This window comes from Meleagris gallopavo, chromosome 20 (genome assembly GCF_000146605.3).
Source record: "Meleagris gallopavo isolate NT-WF06-2002-E0010 breed Aviagen turkey brand Nicholas breeding stock chromosome 20, Turkey_5.1, whole genome shotgun sequence".
Lineage (NCBI taxonomy): Eukaryota > Metazoa > Chordata > Aves > Galliformes > Phasianidae > Meleagris > Meleagris gallopavo.
In genome coordinates, this window is record NC_015030.2 from 5,391,865 (window position 1) to 5,414,895 (window position 23,031).

Genomic DNA, 23,031 nt, shown 5'->3' on the forward strand with positions numbered 1-23,031 from the left:
ACTTTCTTGAAACCTTGACCAAGTATTTGATAAAGTGTGTAATCTTTTTAACAGCAATGCAAACAAGAAGGACTTAATAGGAAAAAAAAAAGTACCTCAGCAAAAATGAAGTGCTCTGGCATTCCACGCACTTGTCTTTCTTTGTGTGTTTCCACTTTCCATTCAGTATTTGGAGATCTCACCTCTCCTATGTATAACCACAATACAACCAGTGCTCTGGAGCATTACTTAAACATACTGCAGAGTTTAACCATCTCCTGAAGGAGGAGAAGGAGAGAATCAAGGATATGCTATGTCACAAAACAATGTGCACAGACTAAGCCTTTGCGTTTACATATGTAAACAAATTCAACTGTAGTTATGTACTTTAGATTATATTGGCTCACAGCCTTTAAGGAGTACTTGGAAACTGAGCCCAGTGTGTACCTCCAGACAGGAAGGCGTTGGACTTCATGTACAGTTGCATTCCACCTTCCTGAAAGTATATCAACAAGCTTTGCACAGGAAGGAAGGCTTAGAAATTTTATAGGTGAAGTGACAAAACTAAACTACTGAACTGCATGTTCCAAACAAAGACATCTCTTAAACAGCACGGGGCTTAGATCTAAAAGAAAGATGTCATAGCCTTCTGCCTTTGGATACCTAAGATTGCTCTTCTTAGGTGAAAGGAGTCAGCTCAGAGAAACCCAGATTATAAAGCACAGACAAGGCCAAAGTGCTACCTACATTGCTAAGGTCTGGAGCATGTGGACTGGAAGGGCTGACTGGAACAGAATCACCAGCTGCTGATGGCATATACATCACTGGGCCTGCCTGCGTGGGGCTGGACACAGCTGAGGATTGCTGCAGATCTTCATTGAGCGGAGGCTCTGCAAGGAAGAAAAGCAAATGGAACATTACTCAAAGTGGCCCAATTACACCAGACCACAAGACATTTAGGAACAAGAATACTTAGTTCTGAGAGAAGAAATATTCCACAAACATCTACTTAGAAGTAGCACAGAAGCAAAGAGAAACCTTATCTGACAAAGAGCTACTTTTTAAGCTAGGATTCCTTACATTACTACTTTCCCCACTTGTACAGTGTATTGCTCTTAGTTGGTTAATGCTGCTCCAAAATTATCTTCTTTGCATGAATTGCATGTTATTCACTCAGCTGTCTTGAACTAAGCAAGGCTTCTTTCTGTGCTAGGCACAAAGCTGATGGATACATTATAATTAGCTGAGAGAGAGAAGTTTCCATCTGCTCTCAGTACAAACTATTACCAGAAGTAACACACACAGAAAGCAATACAGCTGCCAACTGCACAAAAAGAAAGTGGCATCGACTTCTAGTATTTACATCTAATACAGCTCAGCACCTTTACACCATCTGCACAACTGACACCATACCTGTATTGCAATATCTTTAAAGTACTGACTTCTATACGCCTCTTGTTAACAATCAGCAAAACTCAAACTAAGAGCATATGCAGTAAATGGACTCCTGTTATTTCAGGTGAATATTTCAGTGCTCACCTTAATAAGAAAGGACTAAAAAAGTACAATTCCATAAGATGGCACAAGAAACAACCATGATGCAGTGAGCTAGCTGGCCAAAGAATGTTACTCTGACTTGAAAGGAACGTAGTACTGAGTGCAGTTAGCTGGTTATAAATAAGGCAACTCCTAAACAGAAATACTACGCAATACACAAGGGAGTTTGTTAAACACCATTTTGTTATTAAGATTTAATTCTCTCTTAAGCTTGCTGAGTAGTTGCACTGTTGTGTCTTGGGCCATTATAGCCCACAGCCCTAGCTATAATTATTGCTTGTCTGCAAGGCCTCCTATAAAAGGAACTCTGTAAACCATAGGGAATTTACTCTCACCATTCTTTGACAAAGGCAGCAATTACTAATTCTGCCATTAACAAAGGATAATCAAATAACAAAGATCTGCTCAAGGCCACAAACTGTGTCGGTATCAGAGCCAATCTACTGAGTTATAAGTAACCTGTTCTAATTACCTTAAATTTAACAGTGAGACTGGAGTGCAGAAACTGAGCAGGAGATTTAGGAGCTAACTGTTAGCTGTGAACAAAACTGCCACAAAAGAACACCATCACCAGATTACCAATGATCAAATTTATTGGCACAGGCTGCCCAGGGAAGTGGTAGAGTCACTGATCTTGGAGGTGCTCAAGAAAAGGGCAGATGTGGCAGTGAGTGACATGGTCAGTGGGGATGGGTTGATGGTTGGACTAGGTGATCTTAGTGGTCTTTTCCAACCGTAATGATTCTATGAATTGTCCACTCTGCTTTTGAAAATCCTTCACAAAAGTTCTAGCTTTATGGCCCTCTATTTTACACTATCTATTCTGGCCAGAAGCTCTCCATAGTTCAAATATCCATGAAAGATGAGAGAAGCAGCCCACGTACGTTCTACGTGTGCAAAGGCACAGAAGGGTCCTCGGGGACAGCTGCCAGACTGCTGCATATCATTGCACTTGGTGGATTTGTAGATCTAAGGTTGGGAAAAAAAAAACAAAAACAACCAGACATGAACAGGAAAAACAGTGACTGGCAGCCCAGGTACAAAACTACTATGAACAGACTCAACAGCAAAATAGAAACACAGATAAAAGGCACAAAGGCCAACAGATTTTGGGATCACCACTTCAGTGCTTTGCTTCGATGAAAGAAAAACCCACTATGGTTATGGAAACACAAAAATATGCCCATTACAGTTAAGCTCATGCAAAGAACACTCCATACAGTCAGTTCACCCAAAGATCACCATTTGCCATCAACTCAGTCTCATTTGAAGCTCCATGGAAGTGGTAAAAGGTAGGAAACAGCTGGTAGATAAAGCACAGAAAGCTACAGCCACACTTGCAAGGAAAATGACAAACCATTGACAATGACTGTAGGAAATGGATTGTTCCCCCTCCCCAGGTTTGACAGGCAGTGACAATGGTTACTTTGCTGATACAAGCCCAACAAAGCTTTTCAACACTGTAACACGAAGCAGACCAGGACAAGGTCTCAATTCCACATTCTGTAAGGACACTGGAATGCTCTGGGCATGCTCACTATGAGCGTGGTTGCTTACAGTATCAGTCTGTGGGTATTAACTGTTCAGTGCAACCATCATCAATGAAGATTTTTCCTCACAAAAACGGATGCTTAAAATCCACACCTTGTTTTCACTCCCCCTCCCAGGAGTCTGCCCTCCTGCAGACTGGCATTTTCACCCGCTTTTTTTACCCCTTCCCATCCAATCTACTGAATGAAAAGGCACCTCTGTCAAGCAGCTGAATTTGAGCTTCCAACATGCAGTTCCTCTGAATCCCAGGACCACGCTGCAAGCAGCCCACACACTCTCCCAGCTGGCACATTTATGCATCTCATCAGCCTGGAATACGTTTGCTTTTCCGTTCAGCTACCCAACGCTCTGAGGAGGTTACTGTACCTCTGGATGGAACTGCTGTTCTGTGCGAGTGTGGCAGTATTGGCACGAGTCTCCATTTTCACACTTACTAGGATCTCCCCACTCATCTCCATGTTTCACACTGGGACACGGTGAAGATCTGTGAAAACAAGGTAGTGATAGACTGTATCAGATACACTAACATGTTTAGAGCTTTGCTTCCTCAATCAGCAAACAGGCTCAGCTGCCCACCACCCCCAGCTGCATAATCTGTTTGGCTTATTGCTGCTTCCCTGCCCCCACAATGCTGCTATTACATCGTCCTCTCTCTCTTCCTATTTCTCAGTGAAAGAAGCATGGCTTAGTTCTCACCTGAAACTGAATACAACCTGAACCCATGTAACTTAATGAAACTAGCAGCTGATGTGATTAGTGTCAGAGACGCTTGGTCTGGTTTCTCTTTCGGAACTGTACATTCATAGAAAGCTAGTAAGTTAACTGGCTAATCCTAAAACACGTAATACCCTTACGGTGGGATGTTTCCAGGGTTATAGTGTGGCCATGTGGAAAAGAGGCTGAGTCAGGTCACTGGGGAAAAGGCAAGCCCATTTTCTTTCTCCCAGCTTGGAACTGTTCTGTTTCCCAGGTCTGAATTTTTGCTGTGACCTACTTCCTCTGCTCTTTATGCTCTTACTCATTCCCTCAAACAACAGCAGAGGGAAGCAGATAGCAGCAGCAGATGCTTGCACAGAAGAGGCAGTCACATCAGCTGGGGGTGGGGAAAGCAACAGAGAAGTAAGCAGTGATCAGGAAGGGAGAAGCTTTCTACTTTCCCCTTCCCAAAGGGACCAAACAGGGGTAGAAAGCACATGGCTGCTTTGAAAACTGACTTAGGATTCCAATTTCTCCTGACTGTCTTTGTATTAATATTCCTTTGATATATATATATATATTTAATTATTATTTTTAAATATAGGTCTTCTGCACGAATTCAAAAATTTCTGTGAATGCTGGGGGTGGAGAGGGGAAGCGAGAACATCCACGGCATTTGCTCTCCTTGCTTTCTGGTCTCCTCTTATGTTTTTCAAAAAGGAACTAAGGAAAAACCCTACTGAGACCTCAACAAAAGCTTTGTTGTGTCAGAGGAAACATGGACTCATTACTTGGATGAAACTTGGTCAGGGAGACACAGCATGCAGAAAAATCCAGTTACAGCTGAGTGATGAGAACACCCTGGTGCCTCAAAGGCAGTTTTTAGCATCTGGTTAGGAATGCACATCCAGCTACAGTGCTGGTCACACTGTGCCTCACGATCCCCATCACTAGGCACATACAACAAGCAGCTTGATGATTCTGAATTCCTCTCCCATGAAAACACTGCTCTGTAAATGTGTTTCTAGAAGGGGTCTTTTTTTTTCCTTGCACTGCTTATTTTAAAATAAGAGTTTGTATGAGAAGGGGAAGACAAACACAGTTACTATTTACTGTAAAACCAGAGCTGTAACATGATTTAGCAACAGTTACTTATTTATTAGAGACACTGCTTCATCTTTAAAGCAGAAGTCCTTCTTGTTACCCTATCCCCTAGACAGAAGTAACAGTCCATCATAACTGTCAGGACAGGTCTTGGAGGCACACTAAAAAACTGTCTGGCAGAGAAAATCCTAGATCCTTTCCCTTACAGACTCCTTCTATACCTCAGTACTCAGCTGGGAAACAGACAAACCAGGACCAGGGTACCTGTATTTGTGTTTTCTTGGGCTCCTTCTTCTGTCTTTGCTATTGTGATAGTATGGACAGGCATAACCCTGGCGACAGAGACGAGGAGGCTTCTTACACTGCTCTGTCTTATAATTTCCCAATACATATGTTGTATCTGCAAGAAATACAACCAGTTAGGCAGAGATTACCATGATCTATATTTAATTCACAAAAGCTTTGAAAGGAGCATGCACTCCACAAAAAAAAAAAACAGACCTTTCCAGCCCCATAGAGCTTACTGACACTCACCTTGCCACCTTGGCTCCTCACTGAGTATTTTCTCTATCATAGCATGGCTAGCAGCAACTGCAGATTGACCCTCTATGCCACCTTCTGATGTAGTCTGACCATTCTGCAAAGCCTCCATGGCCTGAAGCTCCCTTGGTGTTAAGTGAACAACAGACAGATTGAGTAGATGGAAGGACAGATAAGCACATAGTAAAAACTGTGATATCAACACAGCAACAATCCTTAAGTGGGTACATTTAATTCATACTTCTTTTTGGCAGAACAATCTTTGTCAAACAGCAACTGCAATACATGTTCTTAATTCCCAAGCAATTCCACATGCACTATTTTGATGCACCCACAAGTCTCCACTGCTTAAGTGTGCTTCCTCCCCCCATTTTGAGGATCCTCCCTGGAGATTTTATAGATTTGCCTTATCAGGAATGGATGCACCATCCTCACCCCAACACTAAGTAGCTGGAGAAGCAGTATGATCCTTCAGTCATCTGAGCACAGCAATCACCCTTTTCATTCAGAGCTCTAAGCTCTACTAACCTGATGTCATACACAGGAGAGCGTAAATCATGGGGCCCATGAGCAAAAGCACAGTGGACTCCATTCTTTGTGCAGTTTCCCTTGGAGTCTGTCTCATGGATGCAGATTCCAGTTTTGTAATAGCGTAAGTGATACCTCCTCTCTGTGTCTCCAGTAGTTCTATGCAAGAAGGGACATCTGAGGTACAGAAGAAAGGGAAGAAAAGCCAAACTTTAGTCACACTGCTAGTGAACTCAACATTACTGGAAGACACAGTGATGATAAAGGATGCTGTAAGTTGACATACTTTCACCAATTCTTTTATATTGTGCCTTTCAACAGGACACAGAACCCTTAAATCTGTCACTGCATAGTATACAATGGTTTCCCTCCTAAGCAGACAACTGGATTACTAAGCCAGCAGCAGCTTGTTATTCTAGCCTAGTGACTGCCAGGGATCTGGAAAGAGCAAGGACACTGTCAAGGCATTCTGATATACTAGCCATGATTGAAGGGACATCACATGGCACATACCATTTCCTCAGCAGCCCATCTAGACTTCACGCTGTTACTGCTTCCTGCTGATGCATTCCTACAGGGCTGCAACAGTCTATCTATAGCCAGATGCATCCTTTGTGCAGAGCACAGGACAAGAAAGGAGAATCACAACACTACTACTTTAACTGATGTTTTGTTTCCGTCTCTGAGGCAGAGAAAGTATCATTTACATTGAGAAATACAAAAAGAACGAGATGGAATAGGTGAAATTCATATTTGCAGTATTAAGCCAACACTACAAGCCAGCAAAGAGTTTCAAGATAGCATCAGTTTTCATTGGTTGAGTTTGAGCCAGGTACGAAGCAGTGACCTAGAAGCCAAAGCCCCCAAATGTTGTATTTCCAGTCCCTTCCAGCTCTCTTGTAACAAGGAAGAAAGCACTGAAAGAGGCCTCAGGCTGGGGATTTATTCCATTTTGCTGCAGCCACAAGAACTTTACTTAATTGGGCAAAAAATATTGTTTTCCCAATAAAGAGCCTTTTTTCTGTGTGTGTTTGTACTGGCACAAAGAAAGCGAACTGAAATTCCATCTTTCTATAGCATCTCTATATAAAACACTCTCTATATTTGACCACAGTTTGACTACACTATTTATCTTTCATATCTGTCACGTGGGTGAAGTTGTACTACTGGGTTAACTCTTTAATTGCTGAAACGGCCACAAACACAGCCGAATCCTTGCATCTTGCTCCACTTCAGCTTACCAGCTTCACGACCAGGGATGACCCAACAAAACAAACTCTTCCCTCTTAGCATCATCACCGCAGCAGGCCTGGCACACATGGATTGCTATTACAGCTTTTACATCTGTTCTCATGTTACGTATATTACAAAGCTGCTTTGCTGCTGACTTGCCTCATCTCTACAGGACCTGGCTGGAATCATCACCTGGACTAATCCCAAAAGCCTAATGCCAGCAGAGCAGGGTGCAGTTTTCACTTACTCATCTCCTTCTGGGCAGATTCCTGTGGTCTCATCATACTTGGTACAGTAAATGTCAGGGCTGTAGTTAAATGTCCCATCCCGACGGCGGATAGATCTGCGACGGCGCTGGTTGACAAAGTGCCAATGGAAGCAAGTGTAGGGCCGGTGCTGAGTGCACTTGTGCTGCACGAAGAGAGGGCACTGCTCGGTGCGGAACTCCTTCAGGTAACTGCAGACAGGAAGGCAAAAACAGGAATTCAGGACAGGAATCATTGAATCATAGGGGCTGCAGGCTGAAGGCAATACTCAGTTCCCTGCAGAGTCAATGCCTGGCCAGCAGCACCCAGCCCTGAGCTGAACCCAGCATGCTTTCGTCCAGTGCTGAAGGCTGCTGCTTGCCTGTAAGGGGCAGAGTGGTGCCCAGCTTGGTCAGCCCAAATATCAGTGCTAAAGGCAGCTGAAATCACTTCCTATGGAGTCTCTCAGAATCATTGCAAAGAGGCATTTCACCAACACTGGGAACAGCTTGTGAGAACACACAACTCCTAAGCCCCTTCTCAACCATTCCCAGCTCTGTTGGGGTAACAAGGGCTTGCCTTGCTTAGAGATGTATGCCCAGGTAGAATAAAAACAAACACAAACCACGCTTCCATGTTTAAGCTTCAAGCTACTGTGAGAAAAAGATGTAAATAAATACACAGATAAGAAACTTTTTCCTCCCTTTTCCACCTGGTTTATCTTATTTCCTCCTTCAGGCACAGGATCAACCACAAGGATAACATCAATCCATCTCTCTGTTGCAGTCTTGTGACCTCAGGACTCACTCCTGAGGAGGGGATAACACCTCACCTCCTGGATGCTTCTGCTGCTTTACGTCCATATGTCTCTCTTGGGGAGTACGTGCCTTCTTTCATCCCGAGAACTAAAGAAGCCACAAGCTTTTATTTGTGACACTAATAACAGCCTCTAAACCCAGATTGTAGAGGATTACAAAATGGTTTAGATCAACACGATGATCTGACTGCGATCTGTGTGGAGGTGCTTACAAAATCTACGCTGCCCGAAACCCATCAGCTGTATTTGTAGGTAACGCACGGATGGCTGGAGGACCCAAATTCCACCAGGTGAGGCTCCAAGAGCAACGCTGGGGGCACACAGCAGTCATCTTCTGGGCTCTTATCTTTGGAGGTCTGTTTAAAGTGCCTAGTAAGGCAATCTGTCGGGCAGAAGAAGTGCTGGGGTTCTGCTGGAAGCAACAGGGTGGTGTAAGAGCAGACAGGGATTCGTTTGGAGCAATATGTGTACTCTGAGGCAATGCAACATAGTTCAGGAATTTGTGAAGTATTCATCCCCACACGATACCATCTCTCATGGCTCTAAATAAATGGAAATACGCCTGAAGATGTATTTACAGATGACAGCATACTAGACTCATTCAGAAAGCAACATCCATAAATAAAGCATCCTTTCCCCCTTACCCCTGGCTGACAAGAAAGCCTCAGGAAAATGCACACATCCAACAAAAGTGATTTTATTTGTTTGCTGTGAGGAGAGAAGTGGCAAGAGCGTTCCTACAGTGGATTTTGCCAGCATTCCTTCCTCTCGACCTCCAGGTGGGCTATGCTTTACCTTCCACCCCTACAGGCTGAGGGCTGACCAGGAGCCCTGGAACAACAGCTGCACAGGGACTAAAGCTCAGTACCAGAAAACATGGGCCAGTACACAGACACAGATCCACATGCGGTAGGTACGGGCTAACAACACTGCTTGGTTCCTTTTCACTTTCAAAAAGCCAACTTGGTTCAAATGGGAGGTCCCCACTATGAGCATAATTCATTTAAAAAGTGAACACTGTAATAAAATTAATTCATGCCTGAAAAGCTTTCCAAGCTCTTGGGCCAAGTACAGGTCTAGGAGGTGGAATTCTACACATCATTTTGTCTTATCAGCGCACTAAGACTTGTAACAACATTTAGGTTAGAAAGCGAATTAAGCAGACTTCATGGGTAGATAGTGATAGGAGAAGGGGAATGGATTTAAGCTAACAGAGGGAAGATTTAGATGAGGTGTGAGTAAGAAATTCTTTACCCAGAGGGCAGTGAGGCCCTGGCATTGCCCAGACCTGTGGGTGCTCCATCCCTGGAGGTGCCCAATGCCATGGATGGGCCCTGGGCACCCAGCCCACGGCAGAGGACCCTTCCAACCCAACCATTCTGTGATTCTCTGATGATTCAATGAAATTTCAGCAGTATAATCTCAGACTGCTCTGCAGAGACACTGCGAGGTCACCAATCACTCCCTTCCACCCATACATCTCCATGCACGCCTTGGAGAGATGAGATTCATAGAACATCCCAAGTTGGAAGGGACCCACATGGATTGTTGAGTCCAACTCCTGGCTGCCTCTGGATCTCTGGAAACCAAGGGGAGACATCAGACCAAACAACCCAGGTACAAAGCATCAAGCCCAACACTCCAGCCCTCTAGCAAGAGATAGGCTTTTATGAAATACTGTTAAAAAACAAAACACAACAGGAAGAAACAGAAAAGCCTTAAAAGAAACACTCAAACTGCACGACCAGCCAAGCTGAAACAGCTTCTCTTTAGCTGGTGAGGTTAAAAACACACACACTGATGAGGGATTTGGGTCTCTGGAGCGTCAATTGATGCTGAAAAGCATTTGAAAATTAATTGCATTTCATGATTGGCTAAACTCCCTGGAGAAACATTTATTATAATGTAAATGAGAGATAATTACATAAGTAAATGGCTCACCTGAGAAGTGTTTAACACCTAACTTGCTTCATCAGAAACTCATTCTTTAATGCTGTCTATTAAATAAACGATCTCTCACTCTTAATTTCAAAGCAAGGCCAGCCAACAGGTGCTGCTAAACCCCCACCAGCACCCCATCATCCACTACGGAGCCCAACAGAGGAAAACCAGCACTGTCACATTAACTCAGACATTTCAAGCCTTTCAATCACTGCTTCAGCTTTTTCTTTTCTCAGCCCACTGTAACGTTTCAAATTACCCTCCTCCACAATGGCCTGAATGGTAAACTGCCTCACAGCCCTGTGTTTTCTTGATTGATGAAGCGAGTTTTGTCTCCTTTGGGAGAACACAGGCCACTCAACCAACCACTTTGTATTAAAATATATGAAAGACGTCCAACCCACGTGCTTTGGGAGCAGAGAAAGGATACACAGCCCGCACGACTGATGGCTCACAGAGCAGAATGCTATGAATATTTCAGTGGCCTTTCTGCAAAGGCTCCAAACAGAAACACACAGATCCTCCCAGTGCACGTGGCTCTTGCAGGTATTTTCCCAATAGAGCTGAGGAAAGGAATTTCTGAACAACCCTTCAAACATGTAGAGCAGCAGTACGTATTTCACAGCACGTCAGCCCTCCGCCGTGCCTTTGCAGGAAGGGGAACTCTGGTAACTGTAGCTTACATTTCTCAGCTTCTCTCTAAAGGTCTCACGAAGATACAGGAAGAGCAGACATTCCCACCCTTATTTCATACAGGAGTTACTCCTACATCTATTTCTAAGAGCCAGAAGATTCATCAGTACTCTGCAAGTCACTTCAGGAGCACTTCCACTTGTATGTGTATGGACGTAGCATTTCCAAGCTCCAGTTTTGAAGTGGCAAGCACATAGCTTGATCTTCTGATATCACTTTATGTCAACAGCAACACCCACGTTCCTGGAGGAACCCTTATCATTTCTGATTCCTACTCAACAAAGACAAATGTAATTCTAAACAAATAAGCCACAGCTGGCCAGAAGAACACGCAGCAAAGTCACCAGGCTGAAATGAGCATGCAGCTGAGCAGGGTGGACACAACTGGAAATGAAGACTTATTTTACTAGGAAGACAAGAGGAGAAGTTACTAAACTAACTTTGAGAACTCCCAGAGGCTAAAGGAGGGCAAAGTATTAGGGAGGATAAAGGATCGTTCCACTTCCTCTGGGGTGGGAAGTGGGAAAGAGCAATAATTACTCCCTGTAATTTACGCTGTGGGGGAACCTCCAACTGCTCACAACTGCCAGCACAGCTCTGCTCCCCGGGCAGCACAGCAAGTGCTCGTGTCTGCAGCCAGCACTGCAGGCAGCTCCCTTCTGCCTGCACGAACTGAGCTGCTCTGGGATCTGCAGGGACAAAGAAGAGCAAGAGGAAGCTGAAAATTAAATATATATATATATATATATATATACACACACATTTCCAAACATCACGGAACAACTTTAAAAAGTTGCTTTGAAGAAACTCTAACTGAGCAGCTTCATTTTCAAACTCAGTGACTGCAGCCTTGCCTTGCTCACAGTTGCTGCATGCTCAGTGCTGCAGCTTTGCTGCTTGGCTGTGGCTGCACCCGGCGTGCCCAGGCAGCTCAGCACAGAGCTACCTGCATCCAGGGCTGCAAACTTTCTGCTAAACTTTCTGAAGTCATGCATGCACTGGTGTGATTTCAACTCAGGAAAGTGCACTGGTAATGCCTGAATACAGCTGAGCTCTAAATTCTTTGTTAAAAGCCTTACCCAAAGCTCCCTGAAATCACTGGAAGACTCACAGTGCCAAGGGAGAAATCTCTGCTTTATAACAGAGGGACCAGGAAGGCTGGGGAGAAAAGATGGAAAAGAAAGAAGAAAAAAATGACTCTTCCAAATCTCTGTTCTTCCCATAATGCTAACACTGTCCTATTTGCAACACTAGCTCCTCTCCTTTGCAACCCCTCCTTACTCCTCACTGTCAATTCCCTCCCTGCCAAAATTCATCTGGGGATCCAAGAGAGCACTGAGGCTGATCAATCGGATCGAGATCCTCTGCAGCAGGATGACACCACAGAGACAACCATTAGATAATTGTTTGGCTAATCCTGACTAAGACAGTGCCTGTAAAAGTAGGATACTAGCAAGATTGAGTCTGGTATCATCTAGATTTGGCATGCTCATGGGTGTGCGTTTACATCCATGACACAGCACTAACACACCCTTAATAGCAACTGGTTTCAGTGCTGTTTATTTTGGTGTAAGCCCAGAGCTAGGGACAGCTTTCTAAGAGTACAGTGGCTTGGAGCTGGAAGCAGTGCCTCGGGTCCATGGGGCTCCATCCCTGCAGCTCTAGTGAGAAACCACTCCAGGACACAGCACAAGGCACACTAAGAAATCAGCCCAAGTCTGGCTGCTTCTGGGAAATCCAGCCTGGCACGTATGCTTCCACTTCATTGCTGGCATGGGAATCACTAGTTGAGTTATATATAATGGATTAACTGCACTGGTCTTTCCAAAAAAGCCCTGCAGAGTTAAATCTAGCCAAGAAGTCTGCAAATAGAGCGCTAGTTTTTTTTTGTTGTTGTTGTTTTAAATAAACATTAAACTTCCTGATAAGATTTCAGAGATGAGGAAGAAAATGCTCACATGCCATTAGCATTTATTTCAGTCCTGCCTCTCTGCTTCTCCTAACAGAGGATCGTAACAGCAAAAACACAATTTTATTGGCATCAAAGTACATGGGAACATCGTGGGCTCTTTGCTGGCACTTTTATACCAGTCACATCCTGCTCTTCCCGACAGGATTGCACAAGGCTGTGCCACAAGACCTCAGTGTAAAGCCTCACGTGGTCCCAGCTCACTGCACATGCAGACAGCCAGCCTTCCTGGATACTGCTGCCTGAGTGACAGCGGTCACTGCTCTTCACTGGGAACTCCCATTGGCATCCAACTGCTCAGACAGCAAGCTGCAGGAAGTTTTCCTAATTCAGCATAGGAAAGGGAGGAAAAAAAGTTACCAGTTTTGCTTCAAAAGTTTAAATGAGCAGTTTGTGCTAAGACTGATAAAATTATCTGAAGTGAACCCAACGTGCTTACCCAACAGACTGTCTGCAAAGCAGGCAGCATTGCAAAACTCGGGAGAAAATAACAAACAGCAGATATAGATGTTTCTAATTCAATAAGGCTTATCTATTGAAAATATTTTCCAAACTGCTGTTTTGAAGCTCAAAGAGCCAACCCGACACAAGAGGGAAAGGAAAAGAGCTGTCCCTATTTAATCAGCTCTCTAAATTCATTTCACCCTCATAAAATTTTATTACAAAAGATGATATCTAACACACTTTAAGTAAGAAACCTACGACTCAATTATTTTCCTTTACTGAACTGTGGTATTCCAATTGAAATGAGCCAGTGGTGCATGACAGAATCTACTTATTCCAACAGCATACTCAATAAAAACCCTACTAATGCACCTTTTGTTTAACATATCCTTATTGATCGAGGAAAAATGATATGATATGCAGCTCTGATATTGCTCGGGAGCTTTTGCTCTTAGGGCAAAGAAGGTATTCCTGGACAAGAACGGCCGTTGTGCAAAGCCATTCAATTATTTTGCACTCACAATTCCCTGTTGCACCCTTACACATCTCCTGGCAGACCAGCAGGGTGACTCAAGGCTCTGCCTTTATGGAATTCCTCAGCATGCCAAGGAGGTCAGCAAGCTGCCTGTCCTGGGCTTCTGCTCCCAGCCACCACAGGGTCCCACTGCCTTACAAGCAGATGAAACTGGATTGTCAGGGGGAAATTTGGATGTCAGGGGGAAATTCTTTGGATGTCGGGGGAAATTCTTTACAGAGGGAGTAGTGAGGTGCTGGAACAGCTGCCCAGAGAGGCTGTGGATGCCCCGTCCATCCTTGGAGGTGTTCAAGGCCGGGTTGGATAGGGCCCTGGGCAGCCTGGGCTGGTGTTAAATGGGGAGGTTGGTGGCCCTGCGTGTGGCAGGGGTTTGGAGATTCGTGGTCCTTGAGGTCCCTTCCAGCCCTGGCCACTCTGTGATTCCGTAACCTACTGCTGAAATAGAGCGTTGCACTAATCACTGCCAAGCATCAAACAAACAACAACAAACATTTTTAGCAGCAAGCTTGAACAATTTCATCACGATTTCAGGAAAAGTTTCCTGACCAAGCATTACCAGCAGCCCTTATCACTCGCTGTGGCTCTCCACAGCTCTGATACAGTCCCGTGATATCACCCATTTGACAAAAATACCCACATAATGTTGTTTTTCTACAGCCTCACACCCCGTATCACGAGGGATTTTTGCTGTGCATCACTTGACACAAAACACAGACATTTCCTTTGCAGTACATCCCAACAACTGCTGCTCTTTTTGCCTTCACATGCTGACAGCCAGGTGCACTTTTGTAAACCTTGAAAAGATTAGAAAACATTTAAACCTCAAAGAAGAACATATGGACCTCTTTCTAAAAACTAAGGGCTGACTGTGAATGTGGGGAAGGAGAAAAGGATGAGGACAAAGTTTCAGTAAGCTCACATCTGTCAAGAAGACAGACTTCACATGCCCCAGTGTTTTCTTTATCACCTAAATAAATTGAACCATCAACTGGAAAAAGGTCACACAGCAGACAGCACCGTGTGACTTGAAAGCCGTTAGATTTCCCCTTCTCCATTAGAGCTTGACAATAATGTCAGTCTAAGGGCAAATAAAGAAAGTGAAAGTTGGAGAGACTTATTACAGATGCATGAAGTCGGGCTTGTTTTGTTGTGGAGGTTTTTTTTTTGTTTTTTAATTTAAAGAGTTCATATATAACTCACCGTGCACCTTCATGGCCAAGAAGACAACTGTGTGTACACCCATAGCTCACACCACGTGTGCTGGCTCCCACAGTTCTGCTGCAGGAATAGGTAGGCAGCACTCAAGCTTTCCTTTTCCTGGACATCTGATTGATCTGGCTGAACTCAGAGCTTAATCATCACAGAATCATAGAATGGCTTGGGTTGAAAAGGAGCACAACGCTCATCCAGTTCCAACCCCTTGCTGTGTGCAGGTCGCCAACCAGCAGCCCAGGCTGCCCAGAGCCACATCCAGCCTGGCCTTGGATGCCTCCAGGGATTCGACCTCCTTGAGCAACCTGTTCCAGTGCCTCGTCACCCTCAGTGTGAAAAACTTCCTCCTAGAAGAAATGCTACAGAACAGCACGTGTCACAGAAGGTAAAGCACAAACTGCTAGATTACAGAAAACTAAAGATAGGAAACCAACAAAAACATACAACAGCCTCATTGAGCTGTAACATGATTGCTATTGCAACTCTATGTTTGGATTTCAAAGCATGCTACGGAGTGGAAAACAATGCAAGTAATTCAGTTAAACTGCAAGGAAAGAATGATATAGCACCATCACTTTATAGACGAGCACTTTAATTGACTGCTGAAAATAACCACGTGCATTCTAAAATAAAACACTGGCAACTGTCAGAAATTTGCATGAAATTCTACAATGAGAAGAAAAACATCCAACAGTTGTTTCTTGTCTACACACAGAAAACAACAAAAAACAAAGAGACCCTACAGCATGGTGCCAAGGCATCGCAGGAAGACAGCCCTGCACCAGTTTCAGGCAAAACACAGTTCTGTTTCCAGAATTACAGCCAAAAATGGCTTCATTTTGAGAGAACTACTACGCAGCAGTTAGGGTAGCTCACCAACGCTCTGTCTTGATGATGAAAGCAAGTTGAGGCTTTCAGCTCTGAGTTAATTCAATAAAAATCAGTGCTCATTGATCACATCCCATTTGCCAGCAGCCAAGATGCAAGCTTCACTGGGTTACAATCACATCGCAGCCTGAGAGGCTGAGAGGAAGAGATGCTTGTTCTGCTTCCCTGGAGCCGTGTACCCCTCAGGCAGGGCTAAGTGGAGTTGTGTCATTCAAACCAGATGAGTTAAATAATGAGTCTTTTTTTGGCTCTCTTAAAAAAAATAAATAAATAAATATCAGAAACCTGTTGAACCAGCAGACCATGAAAGCTGTATGTCCAATCCATAACAATAAAACCCATTTCAAATCCAAGTGTCCCTTTACACAAGAGCTTTCACCTTATTAATTAAAACAATCCAAGGATGGGTGCATGCATACATGTAATCACAGTGCATTTCAGACACATTGCCTTCAAAGCCATTCGTAGGATCACAGAATGGCCTGAGTTGAAAAGGACCACAGTGATCATCTGGTTCCAACCCCCTGCTATGTGCAGGGTTGCCAACCACCAGACCAGGCTGCCCAGAGCCACATCCAGCCTGGCCATTTAGCAGGATCCAGAACTCAACATGAAGCTGACATTTACATTTCATGGAATTTGATCTCCAAATCAGCTGGCTGTGAACGTGCATTATTTGATACGATCTCAGCAATAACTAAGCATTCAGAACAGCTCATGCAATGTTCTGAAAACACACCCGATTCCCTCCAGTTTAAACATCAGATTTCCAACTTGACACTGTTAATTTATGGAAACAACACAGCTGTGCCTAAAGGAAGCTTCTGTTTTCAAGCACAGCTCACCCCCAACTCAAACAACCCTCCCCTCTCTGTGGGCTGAATTCTGTTCTGCACCCATTTACCTGCACACCATTCCTTCCCTACAGAATCTGTGTAAGTGCTGAAGATCATAAGAATTGGACTCAATGATCCTCATGGGTCGCTTCCAACCTGGGATGCTGTATGATGGATGCTAAGTGCTTTTCAACGGAACGTGGGTTGAATGCAGCTATTTCAGCAAGGAAACCTCAAACGTATTGAAGATGAGCAGATATATGCTGTTAAAGGTCTACACCTGCTTTAAATTCTCACTAAAACACATCTCAAATACGAGCAAGTATTTTACTGCTAATTACCCAGCAAACACATCCATCCGTGGGCTTCAGAGCTTGCAGCCTATCCCAAACACAGAGAACGCCCACTGAGACACAGAGTTCATATGGAGTTAATATTCATCAAGTTTGCTGGATTAGACTAAAAAGAGCTAAGATCTGAACAGTATGTGGACGTCCTATGCTGTAAAAATTAAAATAACAGCTTCCAGTCAAGTTCTTTCATGTGGTACATCTCTCACCATTCATTCAATCACCAACAAAGCCCAGCCGGAGTTTGCAACTGCAGAAACACTTGTGGAGGCTGGGAACTGGGCTGGGCTCCTCCAAAAGCACTGTTACTACTCTGAGAGCTCCCTGAAACAAAATGCACGCAAGAATCTGCAAAGGCAAAATCTGAAGAAAAAAAAAAAAGAAAACAGAAAAAAGCTTTATTTCCATCCAAACCATTGCATAGCTCAAGCTTTCCATGGTAGATTTTTACGAGTCTTTTTCAGGCTATCCCTTAACATCTCACCGCACAAGAAATAAACATGGTAGCCCTCCCTCCCCTGGATATGCCAAGAGCCTTTGTGATTTAACAAGCAGCTCACAGATCAACTGCAGCCCCATCCTCACAGCAGCCTTCAGATGGAGCATCGGCTGTTTGAAGACCCGCACCATAAACAAAAAACCAAAGCTCCACGAGGAACGATGCCCTATCCAGAGCAGCCTGCATCTGAACACAAAATGGGATCTGCTTCCCTCCAAATGAAGTGCCAACCAGATGTGCAGCAAAGCTCCCCGGAAAGCTTTATGTTTGTGAACAGACACTTTCTGTTTTGAGTTTAAAACAAAACACGGTGATTATCCAGCAGGCACGGACCCGCATCCCGTAACACACGTGCCAGCACAAAGATAACAGCCAGCTTTTGTTGGCCAGTTTTAAAGAATCGATGCCATCCCATTGATTTCCCTCCCCGTTCAGCACATCATACTTCAGTCGTGCCTGCTGCAGCCCAGCAGACTCTTCCCACACTGCACAAGAGCTGCACGTAGATGCAGGTCCAAAAGAGCACCGCCACGCCAGCCTGCACTCACACCAGGTACATCAGCAGCACTGAGATGTACACCAGCACAAGCAGGGAAGAGCAGCCAAACCCCAGGCTATGCCACAGCTCTGCAGTGTGACTAATCCATATCCCAACTAATCTGGTAGCACTCGAGATATTTTAAACGTGCAAACTCTTTTTGTTGCAGCAGAGCTGCACGGTTGCCCCGAGGCATCTGCTGCTTTTATTCCTGTTATGATGGTAACATTAAAGTGCTATTAATAAAAGCTCCCAGTTGATTGAAATGAAGAGGAGAAAAGCTGCCTCTGAGCATATTGGGTGTGAGCTGATGCTTCTTTATTAACTGTGGTGACATGTGGAAGATGAAGATTAACAAGTAAAACAATATCGACTCCAATTCAGACTTTTGCAGATACTCATCAGGTGTTGATTCAAGAAACTATTTTCCTTTCAATATGCATTTCTTAATCTAAAAAGAAATTCTAGGCATGCGATGATAAAAAGAGATTCAAATAATTACTTAGCTGTAATCAGCAGTGCAACCACTCTTAATAAAACAGTGATCTCTACAAAGATCCATTTGCAGTGCTGGCCAACAGACAGCGAGCTGACAACAACTCAGTGTAAGTTTCCCTTCTGCTGGTGTCCTAATGGCTATATTCAATTCAACATCTCTGGCTCTTAGTAAGAGATAAGACGTTGGTCAGAACCTCTCCCAGAAAGTGGCTGCCCGTTCCAGTGCCTCACAGGAAATCAGAAGCCTTATTCTGGGGGGTCTAAAGGAACTCAAATGCTGGAGGCTGACAGCTCTCCTTAGAATGAAGCCACGTGCAAGCATTAACATAAGGCACGATTCCCTGCCAACCCTGATCACCAAAACTACCCCATCATCAAGTGCCCCAGTCCTGCCCTGAGACAGTGCCACAAATGCCCTCCAGCAGCCCTCCAGCAGCCACAAATGCATTAAACAGCAACACACAGCACAGCTGCACGGAAAGCTGTCAGCTTTCAGAACCTCAAAATGCAGACTTTCATGTTGCAGAAGTGCATGCACTCAATAGCAAGCACATGCTGTGAATGCAGCCCTTCCTGTTAATGCTCCAGTACTTTATATTTCCAGCTTCCTGTTACTATTTGTACTTCCTAATAACAATTTGTAGTGTACTCGTGCTCAGGGAACTTCAGAGACCTCATAAACAGCAGCCTGTGCTCCCCTGATGAGATACACCGATGCTCACAGGTAGCAGTGCAGCAGGCCAGTAGCAAATCCCTTGTTTACAAGCACCGACTCACTCTGTGCTTTCTACCACCAGCTCTGAAGTCTAACAATGCATTTACTCCCAGCTTTTTTAAACAACAGATAGAGCCTATTCTTGTATAACTCCGTATCATTTTATTCATCTAAGGAAAAGCAGAGCAATGAGGGCAACACAACAGCGCTTATTTCAGAGTTTTGCCAGGTTAAGAAGCCCACGGGCTTCTAAAAACAATTTCCTAAGACTTAACCTCCTCACTGCACTGCAAACACCACCCAGCCCAGGCACATCAAAGCATCATTTAACAGCACACATCCTTTAGTACAAGTGCTAAGGGTCCTAGAAGAGCAAACCATGTACAGAAAAGCACTGACTGGCAACGTGCTCACTTCACACCTGGGTTTGGTTTTATTTTCTAGGCAGCCAGTCCGTACAGCTGAGATCAGCCACACTGTGCTGCCCTGATAGTGATAAAACATTGTCCACTGATAGATAAGGATTGTTCCCTGCTACTATAAATGCTTTGAGGTGTGTTTGTTGCTTCTGAATAGGAATTTAAATGTAAGATTTTGAGATAGGTAAGGCTCTGCTTGCAAGCTCTTCACTGGAATCAAATCCATCTGTGATCTTGTTCTTATTTCTTCTTCATTCTGCATTTCCTGTCACTGTTGTAATCCGAGTTCCTTAAGGCTGAGAACCAGTAGGCAGGGCGCTACTCAAACAGGCAGACACAGGAACACCTTGGATACAAAGTTAATTTGAGTTATAACATTCCATCAGCCTCATTTTCATCACCACTTAAAGCTCAAGTGCACTGCTCCTTTCGCTTCGGTGTGGCTGGTAGAAAAAGATTGCAAGATAAAGCCCTGGTGAGTGCAGCCCAGCAGCCTCTACCATCAGGACACAACCAACCGTGTGGATGCAGTCAGAGCACAAAATACAGGGCATTAATCCTTCAGGAATTTCCCACAATTCCTTCCCCTCCTGAAGAAGTCAAGGTTTTGCCTTTTACGCTGCAAAGGCACGGCTCAGAGCTTATCTGCTGCTGCACGGAGAAGGATGGGATGCACTCTCAGGCCCAGACCTCGAGTGAAGGCACAGCCTGCGGGGATACAGAGCTCCATGTTTGTTCACAGGACAGCAGCTCGTATTTAAAACCTGCCCACTCAAAAGAATTATCATGATTAGGGATGACCTGCCCAACGTGCCCAGGAGTTTATAACCTAATTATTTTCAACGCTGCTTTTGAATGCACGCCTTTTTAACAGACCAGAATGAATGCACTTCTGTTTGGCTTTGTTCTAACTGAATGGGTTAATTTGTCATCACCTGAACATCTCCTTCCCTGCAGAGTTATTAAGCTGTCTGACTTTCAGTGAACGCACAGCAAACAAAGCACTGTTCTGCTTGCACTTATCTAAATTCTGTGTGATCAATAAACAGCCGAGCAGCATACAGCCTTTATAATTCACAATTAATGAGTTCGCTCTGACTGAAAACCAATGACAGCAGTGACAGCCAAATGGACAGAGTGTGCCAAAACCAAGCGATACAGCAGCGCTCAGCACCTACAGCACTAAGTGACTGACTGCTTACTTTCAGTTTCTTTCAACTCAGCCTCTATTCACATTCGTAGATAACACATTAAAGACGGATATGGCACCAACCATGCCAGCCAGAGCTGAGAACGGCACCGAGTCAATAATCAGTTGAGGTTTGATGGAACATCCCCAAAGCAAACCCACTTCCCAGGACACACGACCTGCTAAGCTGCACAGTGCATCTCCCACAGACCAAAGCTACCTGAGCAACGAGCCACGCTCTGCACCCGTGGCATCCACAGAGCTCATCCTGCTCCAGCAGCTGTGGGATCACAAGGAACAGCCCCACACAGACCTGTGATCCAATAACCCGAGTGAGTGTAACAGCAGCTGCTGAGTTGCGCGCTTGAATTCCACAAACAGAATATCAGATCCTCAGGTGTGAAATACAACATTCATAATTCAACAGGGAAGCGTGGAACCAGAACGTCTCCAGGAGCATCCAGCTGCACCCTGCAACGCCAGCAAGGACGTAATCAAAGGGGGTTTTAAGATTCCTCTTCTGCGAGCAAACTGCACCAAAGGAAGTGGTAATCAGTAATTCTACTCTGTCCAGGTTTTATTTTGTTGCACATCTAGAATAAGCAGAAACTTTCCAGACAAGATATAGAACTGCAGTACAAACTACCTAAACTCACACAAATACCAAGCGTTTAGAAATTGACACTAATATAGAAATTGGAATCCTTCCTAATAAATACAACACAAACTTCCCAGAGATCCACGGTACCAGATTGCCTGTCCCCAGGGAACAGCAAAGCATGCAGATAATTAAGCTTCCTTGGGTTTACAACTCGTAACCTTCGTGTCACTTGATGGAAACAAACTACATTTAAAGAAGAAAAAAAAAAGGGGGAAGAAAATATTTACATTTTGACAACATACAACTTTTTCACATCAACGACCACCAAGTAAGTTCCCATATGTTACTGGGAGGAGTTTGCAGCACGATGTGACCTACTGTACAATTCCCAAAGCACGGCTCGCTCTGCAGCCCCAAACCCATCTCTCACGTATGGTTACAGCGTTCCTCCAACTGTTTTCACTGAATTATTTTTAGCATCCATCCGCAAATAAGTGCTTTTCCCCTCCGGAAATAAAGCTAATTACACCATCACCTTTGTTCCACAGCGCTCTGTTTTCCTCCTCTGTCCTTTTCAGCTGCTTGGTCCCAAATCCTCCTCCTCCTCTTCCTATTTCCTAAACTGTCTTCCACTCTTTTTTTCTTGATCTTTGACATCTCTTCTTCCACGGCCACGCTTAGCCACACTGCCATCTCCATTTCCATCTACCTGATGTCCCCACAGCCTCATTTTTGTGTCACCTGGGTTATGTGTCACATCTCACATCTCCCCTGGGCTTTCCCTTTTACTTTGACCACCGCTCCCCTGCCCAGGGATTCAATGCATCCACGCACTTCTGCCTCCTTCACTCCTATAGGGCCGTCAAACTTTAACCACCAGAAATAAAGCCACCTGTGGGCCTCTGCTTTGCAGCTTCGTAAGGATTACCACAGGATTTCCACCCTCAGTCTATGCCAGACCTGATATCGTGCGCAGCCCAGGTTGGGCGTGCAGCTGACAGCCCTGCAGGAGGCACACGGATCTGCGCTGATAGACTTTGAATTCAGTTTTGCACCGGGGCACCAACGTGTGCAAGAAGCAGGGGAGATCCGTGCCGTTTTGCCCTACAGGTGGGAAGCACGAGGAGGACAAGGAGGAAAGTTGGTTTACAAACACTCTCTAACTTTATTCTTCCAATGGGACAACACCTGAGCTCCCTCCATCCTTCCTGCTCTCCCCAGTCACCTCTCCCCACAAGCGGGGACCCACAGCGGGGTCAGCAGAGCCCTCAGCCCTACATCATTCCCTGGGAGAGCACTCAGTGCCCACACAACACCCCAGCACAGCCCGGGCTCACCTCGCACACCCCCGACCTGCCTCCCACAGCAGACTGTTCCCCCAAAAACACCCATCACAGGGCCGAGCCCCTCGCTGACAGCCCCTACAGGATGACAGCCCCCACCCCACGCCGTCA

At 44.8% G+C, this 23,031-nt stretch overlaps 2 protein-coding genes across 7 annotated transcripts in view; one reads left to right on the forward strand and one right to left on the reverse strand.

Moving 5' to 3' along the window:
- Positions 1-23,019, reverse strand: part of UNK (unk zinc finger) — a 37,930-nt gene extending 14,911 nt beyond the window's left edge. For 4 of the 6 annotated variants that reach the window (XM_031556317.1, XM_031556316.1, XM_019621689.2 and 1 more), the window contains exons 1-8: positions 22,113-23,018; positions 7,436-7,645; positions 5,956-6,132; positions 5,422-5,552; positions 5,152-5,287; positions 3,454-3,571; positions 2,421-2,505; positions 727-869 (exon numbers count right to left, since the gene is read on the reverse strand). In XM_031556317.1, coding sequence (XP_031412177.1) covers positions 727-869; positions 2,421-2,505; positions 3,454-3,571; positions 5,152-5,287; positions 5,422-5,552; positions 5,956-6,132; positions 7,436-7,645; positions 22,113-22,282 — 1,170 coding nt within the window. In that variant the 5' untranslated portion in view covers positions 22,283-23,018. Of the gene's footprint in view, positions 1-726; positions 870-2,420; positions 2,506-3,453; positions 3,572-5,151; positions 5,288-5,421; positions 5,553-5,955; positions 6,133-7,435; positions 9,461-22,112 lie in introns of those variants that run through there. The other 2 variants (XM_031556318.1, XM_031556319.1) reach the window with 2 other exon arrangements.
- TRIM47 (tripartite motif containing 47) overlaps positions 22,529-23,031 on the forward strand; it is an 8,436-nt gene continuing 7,933 nt past the window's right edge. The window contains exon 1 of the mRNA XM_010721447.3: positions 22,529-22,558. Within this exon, the coding sequence (XP_010719749.1) occupies positions 22,529-22,558 (30 nt within the window). The remainder of the gene's footprint in view (positions 22,559-23,031) is intronic.